This window comes from Dermochelys coriacea, chromosome 28 (assembly GCF_009764565.3).
Source record: "Dermochelys coriacea isolate rDerCor1 chromosome 28, rDerCor1.pri.v4, whole genome shotgun sequence".
NCBI classification, from domain to species: domain Eukaryota; kingdom Metazoa; phylum Chordata; order Testudines; family Dermochelyidae; genus Dermochelys; species Dermochelys coriacea.
This window is the reverse complement of record NC_050095.1, coordinates 1,027,544-1,045,596: the sequence shown is the minus strand read 5'-3', so window position 1 is coordinate 1,045,596 and position 18,053 is coordinate 1,027,544. Positions and strand designations below refer to the sequence as shown.

The 18,053-nt window shown below is 65.9% G+C and overlaps 1 protein-coding gene across 1 annotated transcript in view; it reads right to left on the bottom strand.

Annotated features, from left to right (window-relative positions):
* Positions 1 to 17,951, bottom strand: part of ZAN (zonadhesin) — a 34,657-nt gene extending 16,706 nt beyond the window's left edge. Inside the window, 23 exon segments of the mRNA XM_043503610.1 lie at positions 136 to 252; positions 1,223 to 1,364; positions 1,497 to 1,695; positions 1,968 to 2,158; positions 2,752 to 2,890; positions 3,392 to 3,517; positions 3,857 to 4,005; positions 4,285 to 4,532; positions 4,648 to 4,792; positions 4,960 to 5,159; positions 5,338 to 6,924; positions 7,153 to 7,237; positions 7,624 to 7,892; positions 10,133 to 10,279; positions 10,397 to 10,475; positions 10,584 to 10,690; positions 11,880 to 12,029; positions 13,752 to 13,830; positions 14,249 to 14,505; positions 14,685 to 14,825; positions 15,089 to 15,182; positions 16,535 to 17,645; positions 17,917 to 17,951. Coding sequence (XP_043359545.1) covers positions 136 to 252; positions 1,223 to 1,364; positions 1,497 to 1,695; positions 1,968 to 2,158; positions 2,752 to 2,890; positions 3,392 to 3,517; positions 3,857 to 4,005; positions 4,285 to 4,532; positions 4,648 to 4,792; positions 4,960 to 5,159; positions 5,338 to 6,924; positions 7,153 to 7,237; positions 7,624 to 7,892; positions 10,133 to 10,279; positions 10,397 to 10,475; positions 10,584 to 10,690; positions 11,880 to 12,029; positions 13,752 to 13,830; positions 14,249 to 14,505; positions 14,685 to 14,825; positions 15,089 to 15,182; positions 16,535 to 17,645; positions 17,917 to 17,951 — 5,797 coding nt within the window.
* Between the last annotated feature and the right edge of the window lie 102 nt (positions 17,952 to 18,053).

The following is an 18,053-nucleotide window of genomic DNA, read 5'->3' as shown; positions in this document are numbered from 1 at the left end:
AGATTACGGCTCATGGACGTTTCACCTCCTGGTCCCTCTGGTGGGCTAACGAACCTGTCGGGGAAAATGAGACCCGCCCCCCGGGCCCCCCCAGGGCACCCCCCGTTCCCCCCACCCCACCCCCAAGGCCTGTACCCATGTAGTTGCCACAGGGCCGGGCCAGAGTGTAGGTGCAGGGGCCCATGAAGTCGAGCCGGCGGCCGTCGAAGGTCCGGTAGTGGGGGTCCCCGGAGACATGGCAGGGGGCGCTGGCTGCGGGGAGGAGAGAACAGAGGGGTCAGCTGAGGGTGGAAAGGGGGGGCTGGGTGGGCTCAGAGATCCTGGGCGGGCCCTGGGGGGCAAAGGGGGAGTCAGCCCCCCCAATCTTGACTTCTGTGCCCTGCTCTGACTGTAACCCCCCCACCCCCCGAGTTCTGGGTTAAATAACTTGGGGGGCTGGGATGGAGGAGTAGGACGCAATGGTGGGTACCTGGGGGGCTGGGAATGATTGGTGCGGTGGGGGTGGGGTTACCATTGGGGCAGAGACAGGGGGATCTGTGGGGCACAGGAGATCTGTGGGACAGGGGCAGGGGGATCATGGGGCAGGTGTTACTGGTGGAGCAGGGGGGAATCTATGGGGCAGGTATTACCAGTGGGGAACAGGGGATCTAAAGGGCGGGCGTTACCTGTGAGGTGGGGGATCTATGGGACGGGCTTGACCTGTGGGGCAAGGGGCGGGCTTGACCTGTGGGGCAGGCATTACTGGTGGGGCAGAGGGAATCTATGGGGCGGGTGTTACCTGTGTGGCAGGGGGAATCTATGGGGCGGGCTTGACCTGTGGGGCAAGGAGCAGGGGGATCTATGGTGTGGGCATTACCGGTGGGGTGGGGGGATCTATGGAGTGGGTGTGACCTGTGGGGCGAGGGGATCTATGGGATGGGTGTGTCCTGTGGGGCAGGGGGATCTATGGGATGGGTGTGTCCTGTGGGGCAGGGGGATCTATGGAGTGGGCATTCCCGGTGGGGCAGGGGGTGATCTATGGGGCGGGCATGACCTGTGGGACAGGATGCGATCTATGGAGCGGGTGTGACCTGTGGGGCAGGGGGATCTATGGGATGGGTGTGACCTGTGGGGCAGGGGGCAGGGGGATCTATGGGGCGGGCGTTCCTGGTGGGGTGGGGGTGGGGATCTATGGGGCAGGCGTGACCTGTGGGGCGGGGGGATCTGTGGGCGGGCGGGTTACCTGTGGGGTGGCAGCCGTATAGTCCGTTGCGGACCCTGCAGATCTCCGTGGGGCGGCACTGCCAGGCTTGGCAGTGGGTCCGGTTCCCCCCCTCACAGCGGCACCGTGACCCACAGCCCGGCCCGAAGAACTCCTGGCCCAGCTGGGGTGGGGGGGAGAAGATGGGGATGAGTAACTAGAGCCCCCCCATTGCCCTGCCTCCCAGAGACCCTCCCCTGCCCCCGAGTGACCCCCGAGTCCCTCCCCACCCCAAACCCGAGCATCCCCCCCTTACCTCATAGTACCCCCCCGGCATAGCTGCAGCCACAGCCCCCCTGGGGGACACAGGCCCCCCCGCTGAGCAGGAAGCCGGGGTCACACTGGCAGCCCTCCAGGCAGGGCTCCTGGCAGCCCATCGCCCCGGCCTCGGGGCAGGCAGGGGGGGCAGGGGGGCCCGCAGGGGTCGTAGTGGCTGTTGGGGGGGCAGCGCATGGCTGGGGGGCAGAGAGAGAGAGAGGAGTAAATACTCCCAACCTAGCCCCTCCCCGTCCTTCCCCCTGTCCCCCAGTGCCCCCCGCCGAGTCCCCCCACCCCCTGCCCCACATGCCCCCTGCCGAGCTCCCCAGCCCCTGCCCCATGGCGCCCCCTGCTGAGCCCTCCGCCCCACACGCCCCCTACCAAGCCCTCTGCCGCCTGCCCCAAATCCCCTGCCGAGCCCCCCAGCCCCTGCCCCACGGCGCCCCCCCTGCCAAGCACCCCGCCCCACACGCCCCGTGCCAAGCCCCCGCCCCGCTCCCGGCCCCCCCGTGGCTCACGGCAGAGGGTTTGGTTGCGCCAGGGGCCCAGGCTGACGTTGTGGGCCCGGCACTGGGCCCCATAGCCGCCGAGGGCAGCGCAGAGCTGGCGCCGGTCGCCCCCCAGTGCACACAGATCGAACACACAGTCCCGGAAGAAGGTCTGGGGGGGAGAATGGGAGTTATTGGGGGGCCCCCATGGACACCCCCCCCCGGGGCCCAGCGCTACGGGGCAGGGCGTGAGGGGGGGCATGGCAGGGAGCCCCCTGTGCCAGCCCCCCCATGGCCCTCTGAGCGCCTTGTGAACCCCCCAACCCCCATGGCCCCTGACCCCCTCCCCATGGCCCCCCAATCCCCACCCATCCCCCTCACCCTCATAGCCCCCTGTGACCCCCTGACCCCCACCCAGCTTCCCCAAGACCCCCCAATCAACACCCAGCCCCTCCCACCCCCATGGCCCCCTGACCCCCACCCCCCTTCACCCTCATAGTCCCCCATGGCCACCTGACCCCCACCCTGCCTCCCCAAGACCCCCTCAATCCCCACCCAGCCCCCTCTCCCCCATGGCCACCTGACCCCCACCCAGCCCCCTCACCCCCATGGCCCCCCAATCCCCACCCAGCCCCTCCCAACCCCACCATGGCCCCCCCGACCTCCACCCAACCTCCCCACCCCCATGGGCCTCTGGACCCTAACCCAGGCCCTCCCACCCCCATGGCCCCCCCCGATTCTCCCAGTTCCAACGCCCCCACTCACCATGGGGCTGAGCTGGCCATGGCAGGGGGCAAAGGGTCCGTCAGGGGCCAGCAGGATCCCACAGGCCCTGGGCCCCTCATACTCCAGCTGCGCGTCTGCGGGGCACTGGAGGGGGACAGGGGGGCTGGCCGGGGTGCAGCTGGAGGGCGGGAAGCAGACAGGTGAGGGGGGCAGGTGGAGGTTAAGGGGGGTCTGTGAGGGGTGGGGCTTCAGAAGGGCTGGAGGGGGGGTCACTCTCTTGAGGGGGGGTTGGGGACGCGAAGGTGGCCCTGGGGTTGCGTGGGCTGTGGAGGGTTGGGGGACTGTAAGGGGGCAGTGTGGGGTGTGGGAGGTTTGGGGGGCTATGGGGTGTGCGGTGGTTGGGGGGGCCTATGGGGGGTGTGGTGATTTGGGGGGCAGTGGGGGGCATGGGAGGTTTGGGGGGACCATAGGGGACATGGGGGGTTGGGGAGCTATAGGGGGCATGTGGGTGATTTGGGGCGCTGTAGGGGGCATGTGGGTGATTTGGGGGGCCATAAGGGACATGGGGGGTTGGGGGCAGTAGGGGGCATATGGGTAGTTTGGGGGGAGTAGAGGGAAGTGGGGGGCATGGGGGTTTGGGGGGGCTGTAGATGGGCACAAGGGGGTGTCTCTCACTCACTTGCCGATGCCCCAGCTGTCCCCGAAGTCTCCGGCTGAGCTGGCCACGCCCCCCGCCGGGGTCCGGAAGTCGTCTCTGGGGTCCCCGTTGTAGTCGCCACAGAGACCGCACAGGGCACCCCGATACCTGGGGGTGGGGGGAAGTCAGAGGGGGACAGAAACACAACCCCCCGCCCCCCATTACCGCCCCACTCCTCCACCCCAGAGCCATGTCCCCCCCACAATTCCCCCATAACCCCCCAATCTCTGCTGACCCCCAGCCCCTCCCTCCACCCCTCATGCCCCCCAACAGCCCCCCTGCTGTTAGCCTAAAAATGGGGGTGTTTCTTCTGACCCCACTAACCCCTTCCAGGACCCCCTTCTACCCCAGGACCCCCAACTTCTGTAGCCCCCTCCTGACCCCTATGAGCCCCAATTCACCCCCTGGCCCCCCGCACACCATGACGCCCCCCACCCCGATACTCACTGCTGGTTGACCCGGACCTCGGCAAAGTGGGTCCCGTCGTACCGGACAACCAGCCCGAAATCCGCCCGGACCTCGGCGAACGTCCCGGACAGACGGACAGACACGCCGGGGACGGGGAGGGCGGGGAGGGTCACCTGGGAGCCGTTCACCTGCAAACACCAGCCCCCCCAAGCCCCCCAGCATGGGGTTAGGCAGCGATCCCCCGCCTGGCACTGCAATGCAGCCACCTCTGGGGTGAGGCGGCTCCCCGCCCCCCAGCGCCCCCTAGCACCGTGCTGGGGCCAGCCCCGCCTGCTGGGGGAGATCCCCCCCGCCGAGCCCCCTGCCCCCCAGCACCCCCCAGCGCCACCCGGGGCCACCCCACCTGCCCAGCCCCCCGCCCTGATCCCTGCCCCCCAGCGCCCCTTAGCGCCGCCCTGGGGCCATACCTGCACCACGCGGTTCTTGAGCAGGGCGACGGTGGCCCCTGGCAGCTCCACGAACACGGCCCGGATGTAGGCCACGGCACCCTGCCCGTGCCGGTGCTCGTTGGCGGCGTGGACGGCGAAGGGGGCCGGGGCCAAGCTGGCGTTGCAGGGCCGGGCCAGGACGTAGGTGCAGGTGCCCTGGAAATCGAACTTCCTCTTGTCGAAGGTGGTGTAGTGGGGGTCCCCCGTGGCCACGCAGGTCGCGGAGTCTGGGGGCAGCCAGAGATAAGCACCAGCCCAGGGGCCCCGCTCCCAGAGCCGCGGAGAGAACCCAGGAGTCCTGGCTCCCATCCTCCCACTACGGGGGGTCCCCCGAGAACTCACCTATGGGGAAGCACCCCTGCACCCCATCCCCATGGCTGGCGCAATACTGGTCGGGTCGGCAGCTGGGATCAGAGCAGCGGGTCTTGTTGTTAGAGAGACACTGGCAGATCTCCCGGCAGCCCTCGGCGTAGATCACCTCACCGGGCTAGGGACAAACGGACACAGGTGAGAGAACCCAGGAGTCCGGGCTCCCTGCCCCCCCTGCTCCAACCCACTAGCCCCCACTCCCCTCCCAGAGCCAGGGAGAGAACCCAGGAGTCCTTGCTCCCAGCCCCCTCTGCCTGCCCCACGAACCCAGGCGTCCGGGCTGACCTGGTAGTAGGTGTGGTTGTAGAAGCAGCCGCAGTCCTCGCGGGGGGCACAGTGCCCCCCGCTCAGCAGGTGCCCCGCATCACACTGGCAGCCCGGCCGGCAGGGCAGGTCACAGCTGGGCTGGGGGTCGTCGCAACGGGGGGGGCAGGCCGGGCCACAGGCCTCGTAGTGGGCGTTCGGGGGGCACGGGACAGAGGTGCCTGTGGGGGGGGGAAGCATCCAGTCATACCACAACCCAGCGGGCCCGGCCCCAGGGGGCTCTGCGGGGCAGAGAGTTAGGGGGTCTGTCCCCACGGAGCCCCCCGCCCAGGGGAATCTGGGTATAGGGGGAGGGGAAGGGCGCGGCCACCCACCCTCCACCTCCATGGGGTGACGCACCTGGCAGAGTGGATGGGGTCACAGATGGGGCTGCAGACTCAGAAGTGGGGACAGAGCCCGTTACTATGGGGCTGGTTGCCATGGTCCCAGTGGGGATGGTGCCGGTTTCTACAGTGGTGGTTGCCATGGTCCCAGTGGGGGCAGTGCTGGTTGCTACGGCAGCAGTTGCCATGGTGCCAGTGGAAGTGGTGCCAGTTGCTATGGTGGTGGTTGCCTTGGTCCCAGTGGGGGCTGAGCTGGTTGCTACTGTGGTGGTTGCCATGGTGCCAGTGGGGGTGGAGCTGGTTGCTCCTGTGGTGGTTGCCGTGGTGCCAGTGGCGGTGGTACCAGTTGCTATGGTGACGGTTGCCATGGTGCCAGTGGTGGTGGTACCGGTTGCTACGGTGGTGGTTACGGTGGTGCCAGTGAGGGCGGAGCCGGTTGCTACAGTGGTGGTTGCCGTGGTGCCAGTGGGGGGGTTGCCGGTTGCTACAGTGGTGGTTGCCGTGGTGCCAGTGTGGGTGGCACCGGTTGCTACGGTGGTGGTTGCCATGGTACCAGTGGGAGGGTTGCCGGTTGCTACGGTGGTGGTTGCCGTGGTGCCAGTGGGGGCAGAGCCATTTGCAATGGTGGTGGTTGCCGTGGTGCCAGTGTGGGTGGTACCGGTTGCTACGGAGGTGGTTGCCTTGGTCCCAGTGGAGGGGTTGCCAGTTGCTATGGTGGTGGTTGCCGTGGTGCCAGTGGGGGCGGAGCCAGTTGCAACGGTGGCAGTAGCCGTGGTGCCAGTGGGGGCGGAGCCATTTGCAATGGTGGTGGTTGCCATGGTGCCAGTGTGGGTGGTACCGGTTGCTACGGTGGTGGTTGCCTTGGTCTCAGTGGGGGGGTTGCCGGTTGCTATGGTGGTGGTTGCTGCGGTGCCAGTGGGGGCGGAGCCAGTTGCAATGGTGGTGGTAGCCGTGGTGCCAGTGTGGATTGTACCGGTTGCTACGGTGGTGGTTGCCGTGGTCCCAGTGGTGGAGGTGCCAGTTGCTACGGTGGTGCTTGCCGTGATGCCAGTGGGGGTTGTATTGGTTGTTATGGTGGTGGTTGCTGTGGTGCTAATGGGGGCGGAGCTGGTTGCTATGGTGGTGGTTGTCGTGGTGCCAGTGGGAGCGGAGCCGGTTCCTATGGTGGTGGTTTCCGTGGTCCCAGTGGTGGAGGTGCCAGTTGCTACGGTGGTGGTTGCCGTGGTGCCAGTGGGGGTTGTATTGGTTGTTACGGAGGTGGTTGCCGTGGTGCTAATGGGGGCGGAGCTGGTTGCTATGGTGGTGGTTGCCGTGGTGCCAGTGGGGGTTGTATTGGTTGTTACGGAGGTGGTTGCCGTGGTGCTAATGGGGGCGGAGCTGGTTGCTATGGTGGTGGTTGCCGTGGTGCCAGTGAGGGCGGAGCCGGTTGCTACAGTGGTGGTTGCCGTGGTCCCAGTGGGGGCGGAGCCGGTTGCTATAGTGGTGGTTGCCGTGGTGCCAGTGGGGGTGGTACCGGTTGCTACGGTAGCAGTTGCCATGGTGCCATTTGGGCTGGCAGTCCCTGCTGGAGAGGAGCCCGGCACGGTTGGGGTAACTGGGGCTCCTAGGGTGGGGGACACGACAGAGACACACGTGAGCGGGAGGGACCCGTGTGCTGGGTTCCCCCCAACATGGGTCCCATGGGACACGTCTTGCACACGCCTGGCACACACCCCCCACACAGATGCACACGACAATCCTGCATCTCTCCCCCTCTCTCCTGTCAGCCCACCCGCCCCGCCCCAAGGATTCAGCCCCCCCACCAGACTGAGCCCCCCCCCGCCCCTCTCACCTGGGCAGGGCCCCCTCCTCACCGACACATTGTCCAAGGCCACGTCGAGGTAGGGCAGGTTGCCCCGCACCACTTCAAAGACGATCTAATTCAACACAGCGGAGTCAGGGGCCAGCCAGCTGCTCCCTCTCCCCAGGGGCCCATCTACCCCGGCGTCCCACCTGCCCCAAGATCAGCCTCCCTGGGCCCATCTACCCCAGCCTCCCGCCTGCCCCGAGATTGGCCCCCCTAGGCCCATCTACCCCGGTGTCCCACTTGTCCCAAGATCAGCCTCCCTGGGCCCATCTACCCCAGCATCCCACCTGCCCCGAGATCAGGCTCCTGGCCCTGTCCCACCCTGCAGCAGGGAGTTCCAGGGATACCACAGCAGAAGCAGCAATGCCCCAGAGGACTAACAAATCAGAGGACACTGTAGAATGGGGGAGGGGGCCCCACCCCAGCCCAACGCCCTGCCCCCGCAATCCCGCTCACCCGGGTGGGCTGCAGGCGGCCGGCGGGCACGGTGGCAGAGCCCAGCAGCCAGGCTGGGCTCTGGAGGCCGGTGCGGTTCCAGAGGGGGAGGGCAGGGCCGGAGGGCCCCCGGGCCAGCACCCGGAGCTGGGTTCCGGTCTGCACAATGCCGGCCATGTAGTAGTAAAACTCCACGCAGACGGCGTCCACGGTGCAGAAATCCCGGGACTCCAGGCTCACGGACTGGCCTGGCTGTAGGCTCCCTGCCTCGGCGTAGATGTAATAGCCCTCTGGGGGGGGGGGAGGAGGAGATGCGGGGGGGGTTAACAGGAGACACGAAGGAAATTACCAGACAAATCACTTTGGTAAATTCAGCTTATGGGTCACAAAGCAGATGGACGGATGGATAGCTGGGTATGGGGATAGATGGATGAATGGATGGAGGGAGGGATGGATGGATGGACAGATGGATGGATGTGTAGCTGTGTATGGGGATGGATGGATGGATGGACGGACGGACAGATGGATGGCTGTGTATGGGGATGGATGGATGGACGGATGGGTAGCTGTGTATGGGGTTGGATGGATGGACGGATGGGTAGCTGTGTATGGGGATGGATGGATGGATGGATGGACGGACAGATGGATGGCTGTGTATGGGGATGGATGGATGTGTAGCTGTGTATGGGGATGGATGGATGGATGGACGGACAGATGGATGGCTGTGTATGGGGATGGATGGATGGACGGATGGGTAGCTGTGTATGGGGATGGATGGATGGATGGACGGACAGATGGATGGCTGTGTATGGGGATGGACGGATGGGTAGCTGTGTATGGGGATGGATGGATGGATGGATGGACGGACAGATGGATGGCTGTGTATGGGGATGGATGGATGGACGGATGGGTAGCTGTGTATGGGGATGGATGGATGGACGGACGGACAGATGGATGGCTGTGTATGGGGATGATGGATGGACGGATGGGTAGCTGTGTATGGGGATGGATGGAGGGACAGATGGATGGCTGTGTATGGGGATGGATGGATGGACGGATGGGTAGCTGTGTATGGGGATGGATGGATGGATGGACGGACAGATGGATGGCTGTGTATGGGGATGGATGGATGGACGGATGGGTAGCTGTGTATGGGGTTGGATGGATGGATGGACGGACAGATGGATGGCTGTGTATGGGGATGGATGGATGGACGGATGGGTAGCTGTGTATGGGGATGGATGGATGGATGGACGGACAGATGGATGGCTGTGTATGGGGATGGATGGATGGACGGATGGGTAGCTGTGTATGGGGTTGGATGGATGGATGGAGGGACAGATGGATGGCTGTGTATGGGGATGGATGGATGGACGGATGGGTAGCTGTGTATGGGGATGGATGGATGGATGGACGGACAGATGGATGGCTGTGTATGGGGATGGATGGATGGACGGATGGGTAGCTGTGTATGGGGTTGGATGGATGGATGGAGGGACAGATGGATGGCTGTGTATGGGGATGGATGGATGGACGGATGGGTAGCTGTGTATGGGGATGGATGGATGGATGGACGGACAGATGGATGGCTGTGTATGGGGATGGATGGATGGACGGATGGTAGCTGTGTATGGGGATGGATGGATGGATGGACGGACAGATGGATGGCTGTGTATGGGGATGGATGGATGGACGGATGGGTAGCTGTGTATGGGGATGGATGGACGGACAGATGGATGGCTGTGTATGGGGATGGATGGATGGACGGATGGGTAGCTGTGTATGGGGTTGGATGGATGGATGGAGGGACAGATGGATGGCTGTGTATGGGGATGGATGGATGGACGGATGGGTAGCTGTGTATGGGGTTGGATGGATGGATGGAGGGACAGATGGATGGCTGTGTATGGGGATGGATGGATGGACGGATGGGTAGCTGTGTATGGGGATGGATGGACGGACAGATGGATGGCTGTGTATGGGGATGGATGGATGGACGGATGGGTAGCTGTGTATGGGGTTGGATGGATGGATGGAGGGACAGATGGATGGCTGTGTATGGGGATGGATGGATGGACGGATGGGTAGCTGTGTATGGGGTTGGATGGATGGATGGAGGGACAGATGGATGGCTGTGTATGGGGATGGATGGATGGACGGATGGGTAGCTGTGTATGGGGATGGATGGACGGACAGATGGATGGCTGTGTATGGGGATGGATGGATGGACGGATGGGTAGCTGTGTATGGGGTTGGATGGATGGATGGACGGACAGATGGATGGCTGTGTATGGGGATGGATGGATGGACGGATGGGTAGCTGTGTATGGGGTTGGATGGATGGATGGAGGGAGGGAAGGATGGGTAGACGGATGGATGGAGGGAAGGATGGGTAGCTGTGTATGGGGATGGAAGGATGGATGGATGGATGGAGGGTGTGGGTGGATGGATGGATGGACAGACGGAGAGCCAGGGTGGCAGGCCTGGCCAGGGGTAGGGGGCCGGCTGGTTTGGCCCCGGGTCTCCTTACCCCCGTGGGGATAGTCCCCCGGCGGCCCGGTCTCCTCGGTGGGCGTGGACTGGTTGGTGCGGATCCAGCTGCCGATGTCGTTGTCGGGCTGGGCCCAGCTGCACAGGGGGTTGCTGGCGTTGTTGAAGTCGCACTGGGTGAAAGTCTCTGCGGGGGGGGATCCAGTCAGGACAGAGCGGCCGGGACCCCCCCCCCACGTCACGCCCAGCTCCCCCCACCCTGCGCCCAACGGAGACCGAGCGCCCGCCCTGCTGGGAGAGTTACCTTCGCAAGGCCACACCCACACGCTGTCCACCGCCAGCCCCGGCTCTGGCTTCTCGGCATAGCTGCCCTGGAAAACAAACTGGGGGCGGGGGAATGCAGAGACGGGGGGTGAGTCCGGCAGGCTTGGGTGGGGGACACCCCCTCTCTGGGTCCCTCCCTCCAAGTCCTCCCTCCTACCCCCCCTTACCTGAATCTCGCTGGTCCCGGTATAATTCACCACACTCCTCTGCCAGTCTGCTCCCTGGTCCCCCTGGAGGCTCACAAGTGGGGTCCCCAGATCAGCTCCTGTCGCCCCTAAAGGCAAACAGAAACACAGGTTATATACGGGGACCCATCGCCTGGCACTGAGGTGCAGCCAGCTATAGGGTGGGGTGGCTGGTGACACAGAGACCCCTTGCCCGGCCTCTCTGCCAGCAGAGACATCCCTGATCGGCTCAACCCAAACTATCCCACCTCTGCCACCAGCGCCTCACTGAGAAAGGAAATTTACTGGCACTTTCTACCCTTGCTAATCCAAATGAGGATGGAGCCATAGTTTGGGGGCAGGGCGTTGGCCTGAGGGGTGGGGCTTAATCCAGCCCTATATTTGAGACCCAGGCCAAGAATCGCAGATAGAAGCAGGGGCTAAGGGGAAGTGGGGGACAGACCGAGCCCTCCCCAAGTCCCGGCTAGAGCTGGACATGCCTGGGGGAGCAGCGTAGACATTGAGGGTGGCGGAGGGAGATTTGCCATGGACGATGTAGTAGAAACTCAGGGCCAGGCAGCCCCCCGGGGACGGGTAGGGGGGGCTCCGAAGCAGGGCGCTGCCTCCGGCCTCCAGCTCCAGGAATTCCATCAGCATATAGTATCCGACTGCGAGGAGAGGACAGGGAGTTAGTTGCCACCGGGCACCAAGATGCAGCCACCTCTGGGGCGGGGCGGCAGGTGACACGGGGACCCCTCACCTGGCGCCGATTTGCGGCCACCTCTGGGGCGGGGCGGCTGGTGACCCAGGACCCCTCACCTGGTGCCGAGATGCAGCCACCTCTGGGGCGGGGCGGCTGGTGACCCGGGGACCCCTCGCCTGGTGCCGAGATGCACCCACCTCTGGGGCGGGGTGGGGCGGCTGGTGACCCGGGGACCCCTCGCCTGGCACCGAGATGCGGCCACCTCTGGTGTGGGGTGGCTGGTGACACAGGGACCCCTCGCCCAGCACCGAGATGCGGCCACCACTGGGGCGGGGCGGGTGGTGACACAGGGACCCCTTGCCTGGCACCGAAATGCGGCCACCTCTGGGGTGGGGCGGCTAGTTGCATGGGGACCCCTCGCCCGGCGCCGTGATGCGGCCACCTCTGGGGCGGGGCAGCTGGTGACACAGGGTCCCCTCGCCTGGCGCCATGATGCGGCCACCTCTGGGGCGGGGCGGCTGGTGACACGGGGACTTGGGGCCTGTGTTTGGTCCCGTGCGGAAACACGGCCGCCTGGGGCCTCGGCCGTTACTCACTTCCAGGCTTCGAGAAATCGTCCTGGGGGCCGACCCCTGGTTTGTCCCCGGCCCCGACCCACTGCCCCCAGCGGGCGCTGCCCGTCCCCGGCGGGTTCTGCCAGCCACACGGGTCATCGAGCAAGTCGAAATCACAGCCGGCCACACAAGCTGCAAGGGGAAGACGCCGGTAAATGCCAGCGCAGGGAGTGGGGAGGGCTGACCGGGGAGGCGTCGAGTTCGGCTGGGCCAGTCTGCGCGGGGACGGGAGAGCCGGGGGTGACTCCACTGGAGCAAGGAGCCCTGAACCTGTCACCGGACTGGGGGGCTTGGACCCAGGTGACACCTTGGCCCGGGAAACTGGACAAAGGCTGGAGGAGGAGCTGGGGTGAAGGAGGAGGGAGACTGCGGGGGGGGGGTTGGCTTCAGTTTTGGGCTGGGGGGGTCGAATGCAGGGAACGCTGAGGCTGGGGTCTAACCTCCCAGCCCCCCGGGGGGACCTGGCTGAAGGGTCCTGGTTGTATCCACAAGCCCTGCTTGGAACCGTCTTCCTGTCGCGTAACGAGCCCTCCGCGTTCCTGGCTGGCGGAGAGTCCTGGGGACCCGCAGGAAGTGGGGGTGCAGGGCCCGGACTGCCCCACCCTCCATGACACACTCCCCACACACGGCCGCCTGTCCATCCTTCCCTCCATCCCTCCCTCCCCACACGCCCGCCTGTCCATCCTTCCTTCCATCCCTCCATCCCCACACACGTGCCCCCCTGTCCATCCTTCCTTCCCTCCATCCCTCCCTCCCCACACGCCCGTCTGTCCATCCTTCCCTCCATCCCTCCACCCACACACCCCCACCTGTCCATCCTTCCCTCCCCACACGCCCCCCCGTCCATCCTTCCCTCCATCCCTCCACCCACACACCCGTCTGTCCATCCTTCCCTCCATCCCTCCACCCCACACACCCCCACCTGTCCATCCTTCCCTCCCCACACGCCCCCTGTCCATCCTTCCCTCCATCCCTCCCTCCCCACACGCCCGTCTGTCCATCCTTCCTTCCATCCCTCCCTCCCCACACACGCCCGTCTGTCCATCCTTCCCTCCATCCCTCCATCCCCACACGCGCCCGCCTGTCCATCCTTCCCTCCATCCCTCCATCCCCACACACGTGCCCCCCTGTCCATCCTTCCTTCCCTCCATCCCTCCCTCCCCACACGTGCCCCCCTGTCCATCCTTCCTTCCATCCCTCCATCCATCCCCACACACGCCCGTCTGTCCATCCTTCCTTCCATCCCTCCATCCATCCCTCCTTCCATCCCCACACACGCCCGCCTTTCCATCCTTCTGTCCCTCCATCCATCCCCGACATGCCCACCCATCTATCCGCATCCACCCATCTATCTATCTATCTATCTATCCCCATTCACCCCCTCTAGCTCCCTATACGCCCTATAGGCTCCTATACGCCCCATAACCCCTGCCCGTCGCTGGCTCCCCCTGTCTCAGCCCCTCTGCTGAGGCCCACCGGTCTCGTGACATGTAACGTGCTGGCCCCGGTTGGGTGCCCCACAGGGGGGCGTGTGAGGTGCCCCCACCCAGGGCCACCAGGCGATAAGCGGGTGAGGCTGGGCCCGAACAGGTGTGAGGCCGGCCCGGCGGTCGGGGGCAGCTGAGAAATCGCTTTTCTCTGCGCCCGGGAAGCCACGACTGAGCTCAGGCCAGACGGGAGCTGGGGGGGCAGATGCTGCCCCCCTCCCCGGGAACCCCAGAGATTAACGGGACTGAATGGGGATGTAAAAAGCCAAGGAAATTCCCAGACAAAGAACTTGGGGAAGCTAAACCCCGCAGCTGGGGAAGGGGGGATTTGAGGTGGGGGGGGGTCCGTCCGTCTGTCTGTACGTACGGGAGCAGGGCCCCAGGTGGATGGAGACGGAGTCCAGGGCCAAGTCGAAGTTTGGGGTGCGGGCGGCTCGGAAAACGACCTGCCGGGAGGGAAAGTAGACAGAGATGGGGCTTCGGGGGGCCCCCTGGGAGCTCCTCCCCCTTCCAGCCCTCCAGCCCCCCCTCTGACCCCCCTGCCGCTCCCAACCTTCCCCTTCCACTCCCCCCCTGCCTCCCCCATCTTCCTACCTCCCGTCCCCAGGACCCCCCCTGCCCTTCACCCTCACACACCTCCTCCCACCCAGCCTCCACCCCAACACCCTCCCTTCCCCTCCCCCCACCCAGCCTCCACCGTCCCTACCCTCACCTTACCCCCCACCCAGCCTCCACCCCCCACCTTCCCCTCCCCCATCCAGCCCACCTTCCCCCGTGCAGCCCCCATCTCCCACACAGCCCCCCCCACGCCATGTGCATCAGGGTTAGGTGCTGGGTGGAATATCCCCCCCCGCCCCCGCTCACCTTAAAGGGGTGCTCGGGGGGGGCGCTCAGGGTGACGGCCCCCCTCAGCCAGGCCGAGCTCTGCAGTCCCGTCCGGTTCCACTGGGGGGCGCCGTAGCCGGCGGGGCCCCGGGGCAGCACCGCGAGCCAGGACCCCGCCACCTCCCCGTACATGTAGTAGAGGAACTCCAGGCAGACAGCCGCGGCCCCCGCCAGCTCCGGACTGTGCAGCTCCACCGCCCCCGGGGCCTGGGCCGCCGGGGTGACGTAAAACCCCGCTGGGGTGGGGGGAGAAACGCCTGTTAGCCAGGGACCCCCTGCCTGGCGCCGAAATGCGGCCACCTCTGGGGCGGGGCAGCCGGTGACACGGGGACCCCTCGCCCAGCGCCGAGATGCGCCCACTTCTGGGGCGGGGCGGCCGGTTATCCAAGTCTCCCACCAGCCCCACCTTTCTTACCTCTCTCGGGGGTCCCTCCCGGGGGCCCGGGGCTCTCCCCTGGCGCCAGGCCCTGGGTTCTGATCCAGTCTCCGGCATGGGGCCGGGTCCAGCGGCAGAAGGGGTGTTGGTTGTCGTCGAAGTCGCACTGTGTCAGCTCGCCTGGCCGGGGGGTGAGGAGAGGGATGTGAGACCCACATGGACCCCCGGCCTCCCTCTGCCACCCACCAGGGCCCTGGGGAACAGACCCCCCCAACCATCCACTTATGGACAGACAGGGAGGCTAAAAGCCAGAGGTTATGGGTTCGGTCAGGTGACCCTTTAGCCCTCCGAGTGGGAGAGGCTTAGGGGGTGATGGATGGATGGACAGACAGCTGGGGAGGGCGGAACCAGGCTGGATGGGGGCCCGTGGGTCTGACGCTCACCGACTCCAGCTGGAGGGTCGCTCAGGCTGCGGGATGAATCCACCCTGCACAAAACACATGGGAATAGGGTACAGAACTGGGCCCTCCTAACCCCCTGAGCCAGGGGGAGACCCCAGGAGTCCTGGCTCCCAGCCCCCCCTGCTCTAACCCACCAGCCCCGACCCCTCTCCCAGAGCTGGGGAGAGAACCCAGGAGTCCTGGCTCCCAGGCCCCTGCTCTAACCCACCAGCCCCCACCCCCCTCCCAGAGCTGGGGAGAGAACCCAGGAGTCCTGGCTCCCAGGCCCCTGCTCTAACCCACCAGCCCCCACCCCCCTCCCAGAGCTGGGGAGAGAACCCAGGAGTCCCGGCTCCCAGGCCCCTGCTCTAACCCACCAGCCCCCACCCCCCTCCCAGAGCTGGGGAGAGAACCCAGGAGTCCTGGCTCTCAGAACTCACCATGCCACAGCAGCGCCCCCCAGGGCCAGGAGCAGGCAGATCTGGTATCTGCCCCCCAGGCTCATGGTGGATGGATTCACGGACGTCTAGGCTGAACCAGTGGTTCCCATGGGCATATATACCCCTGCCCCCCCCGCTCCTCTTCTGCCCCACCCTGTGCCCCACCCCGCCAGGGATCCATGCACTTATCTTCATTACGCAACCGCTTTTCATTACCCCTCTGCCCACATGCCCTGAGACATGGACCGACCTTGCACTTCCCCCCCCCTCGCACACGCCTCGGGTCGTGCCCCAGAACTCCTGGGTTCTCTCCCTGGCTCTGGGAGGGGAGAGGGGGGTGAGGGGGTGAGAGCAGGAGGGGCTGGGAGCCAGGACTCCTGGGTTCTCTCCCCAGTGCTGGGAAGGGAGCGGGGGGCTGGTGGGTTAGAGCAGGGGGGACTGGGAGCCAGGACTCCTGGGTTCTCTCCCTGGCTCTGGGAGGGGAGTGGGGGCTGGTGGCCAGGACTCCTGGGTTCTCTCCCCGAATGATTCAGCCGCTGGTGTTAATTTTTAATGAAGGGGAATTTGCCCGCTCTGGGGCAGCAGCCAGATCAATGCGGTCGACAGGATGTGCAGAGTTCAGGGCGGCTGACAGGGCTCCTGGGGCAAATGGAACCAGGACTCTCCCCTGACACCCCTGGGGCCTGCGGGACTCCCTGCCACTAGACCTCCTGGCTTGTGATCTTCATTACTTCTACTGCCCTGGCCCAGGGAGCCGTAGTCCCCTTTCCAGCCAGGTAGATCAGGACCCCGATGTGCCCCCTGCCCCGCAGCCATGCCATAGACCAAGGGCAGGAAGGGAAACTGAGGCACAGGGGCGGGGGAGAGGAGATCCTACAGGGGCCAAGCTGAGTCATGGAACCCAGGCGTCCGGAGTGCCAGCCCTGGGGACGTCACGAACATTAATGCCCTTCTGCCCCGCGGTGTTTTGATTCCATTGCCATAGCAGCCCTGGATGCTGGCGTCAAACGAAGCTGATAACGAGCTGGGCCATAAAGCGAGCTCCAGCAATGTCGGGTCCTGGGGCCCCGGCCTGAAGCCGAGTGGAGACGCTGCCCGAGTCGGCAGGGAGCCTGCGCCGCTCGCTCGGAGAGGTGTGAACCGCCCTGGGTGTGAGCAGTGCGGAGACGCTGCCAGAGTCGGCAGGGAGCCTGCGCCGCTCGCTCGGAGAGGTGTGAACCGCCCTGGGTGTGAGCGGTGCGGAGACGCTGCCCGAGTCGGCAGGGAGCCTGCGCCGCTCGCTCGGAGAGGTGTGAACCGCCCTGGGTGTGAGCAGTGCGGAGACGCTGCCAGAGTCGGCAGGGAGCCTGCGCCGCTCGCTCGGAGAGGTGTGAACCGCCCTGGGTGTGAGCAGTGCGGAGACGCTGCCAGAGTCGGCAGGGAGCCTGCGCCGCTCGCTCGGAGAGGTGTGAACCGCCCTGGGTGTGAGCGGCGCGGAGACGCTGCCAGAGTCGGCAGGGAGCCTGCGCCGCTCGCTCGGAGAGGTGTGAACCGCCCTGGGTGAGAGCGGCGCGGAGACGCTGCCCGAGTCGGCAGGGAGCCTGCGCCGGTCGCTCGGAGAGGTGTGAACCGCCCTGGGTGTGAGCGGCGCGGAGACGCTGCCAGAGTCGGCAGGGAGCCTGCGCCGCTCGCTCGGAGAGGTGTGAACCGCCCTGGGCGTGAGCGGCGCGGAGACGCTGCCAGAGTCGGCAGGGAGCCTGCGCCGGTCGCTCGGAGAGGTGTGAACCGCCCTGGGCGTGAGCGGCGCGGAGACGCTGCCAGAGTCGGCAGGGAGCCTGCGCCGGTCGCTCGGAGAGGTGTGAACCGCCCTGGGTGTGAGCGGCGCGGAGACGCTGCCAGAGTCGGCAGGGAGCCTGCGCCGCTCGCTCGGAGAGGTGTGAACCGCCCTGGGTGTGAGCGGCGCGGAGACGCTGCCAGAGTCGGCAGGGAGCCTGCGCCGCTCGCTCGGAGAGGTGTGAACCGCCCTGGGTGTGAGCAGTGCGGAGACGCTGCCAGAGTCGGCAGGGAGCCTGCGCCGCTCGCTCAATGAATACCTGACATCCTGCACCCCAGCTTGGGGGGCTACCCAAGGAGGGGAGGGGCTGTGTGTGGGTCAGGGAGCAAAGAGCTCAACCCCTTGGGGTGGAGGCAGGAGAGATGAATCCTTGGAAAGGGGCAGGCAGGTTAATGGCCCCCCACCAGGGTGGGGCAGGCGAATGCGTCAGCTCTTCAGGGTGAATGTCCAGGGAACCCCCGGCAGGAGATAAGCGGGGTGGGGATGGTGGGGGGGGGGGAAGCCAGGGCAGGGTGAACCCGCCCCACCCAAACCCAAGGGTCAGAGCCACCGTGGGGCCGTAAATACAAACCCAGCACCTAGCAACACCCCCCGTCACCACCATCTGGGCCATTGCCCCGAAGAGGGGAATGCTCTGGGGGTCATTCCCCACCCCCAAGCAAGCCAGACCCCCACCCTGGGGCCGGATTGGATGTTCTCCACAGCACTGGGAGGG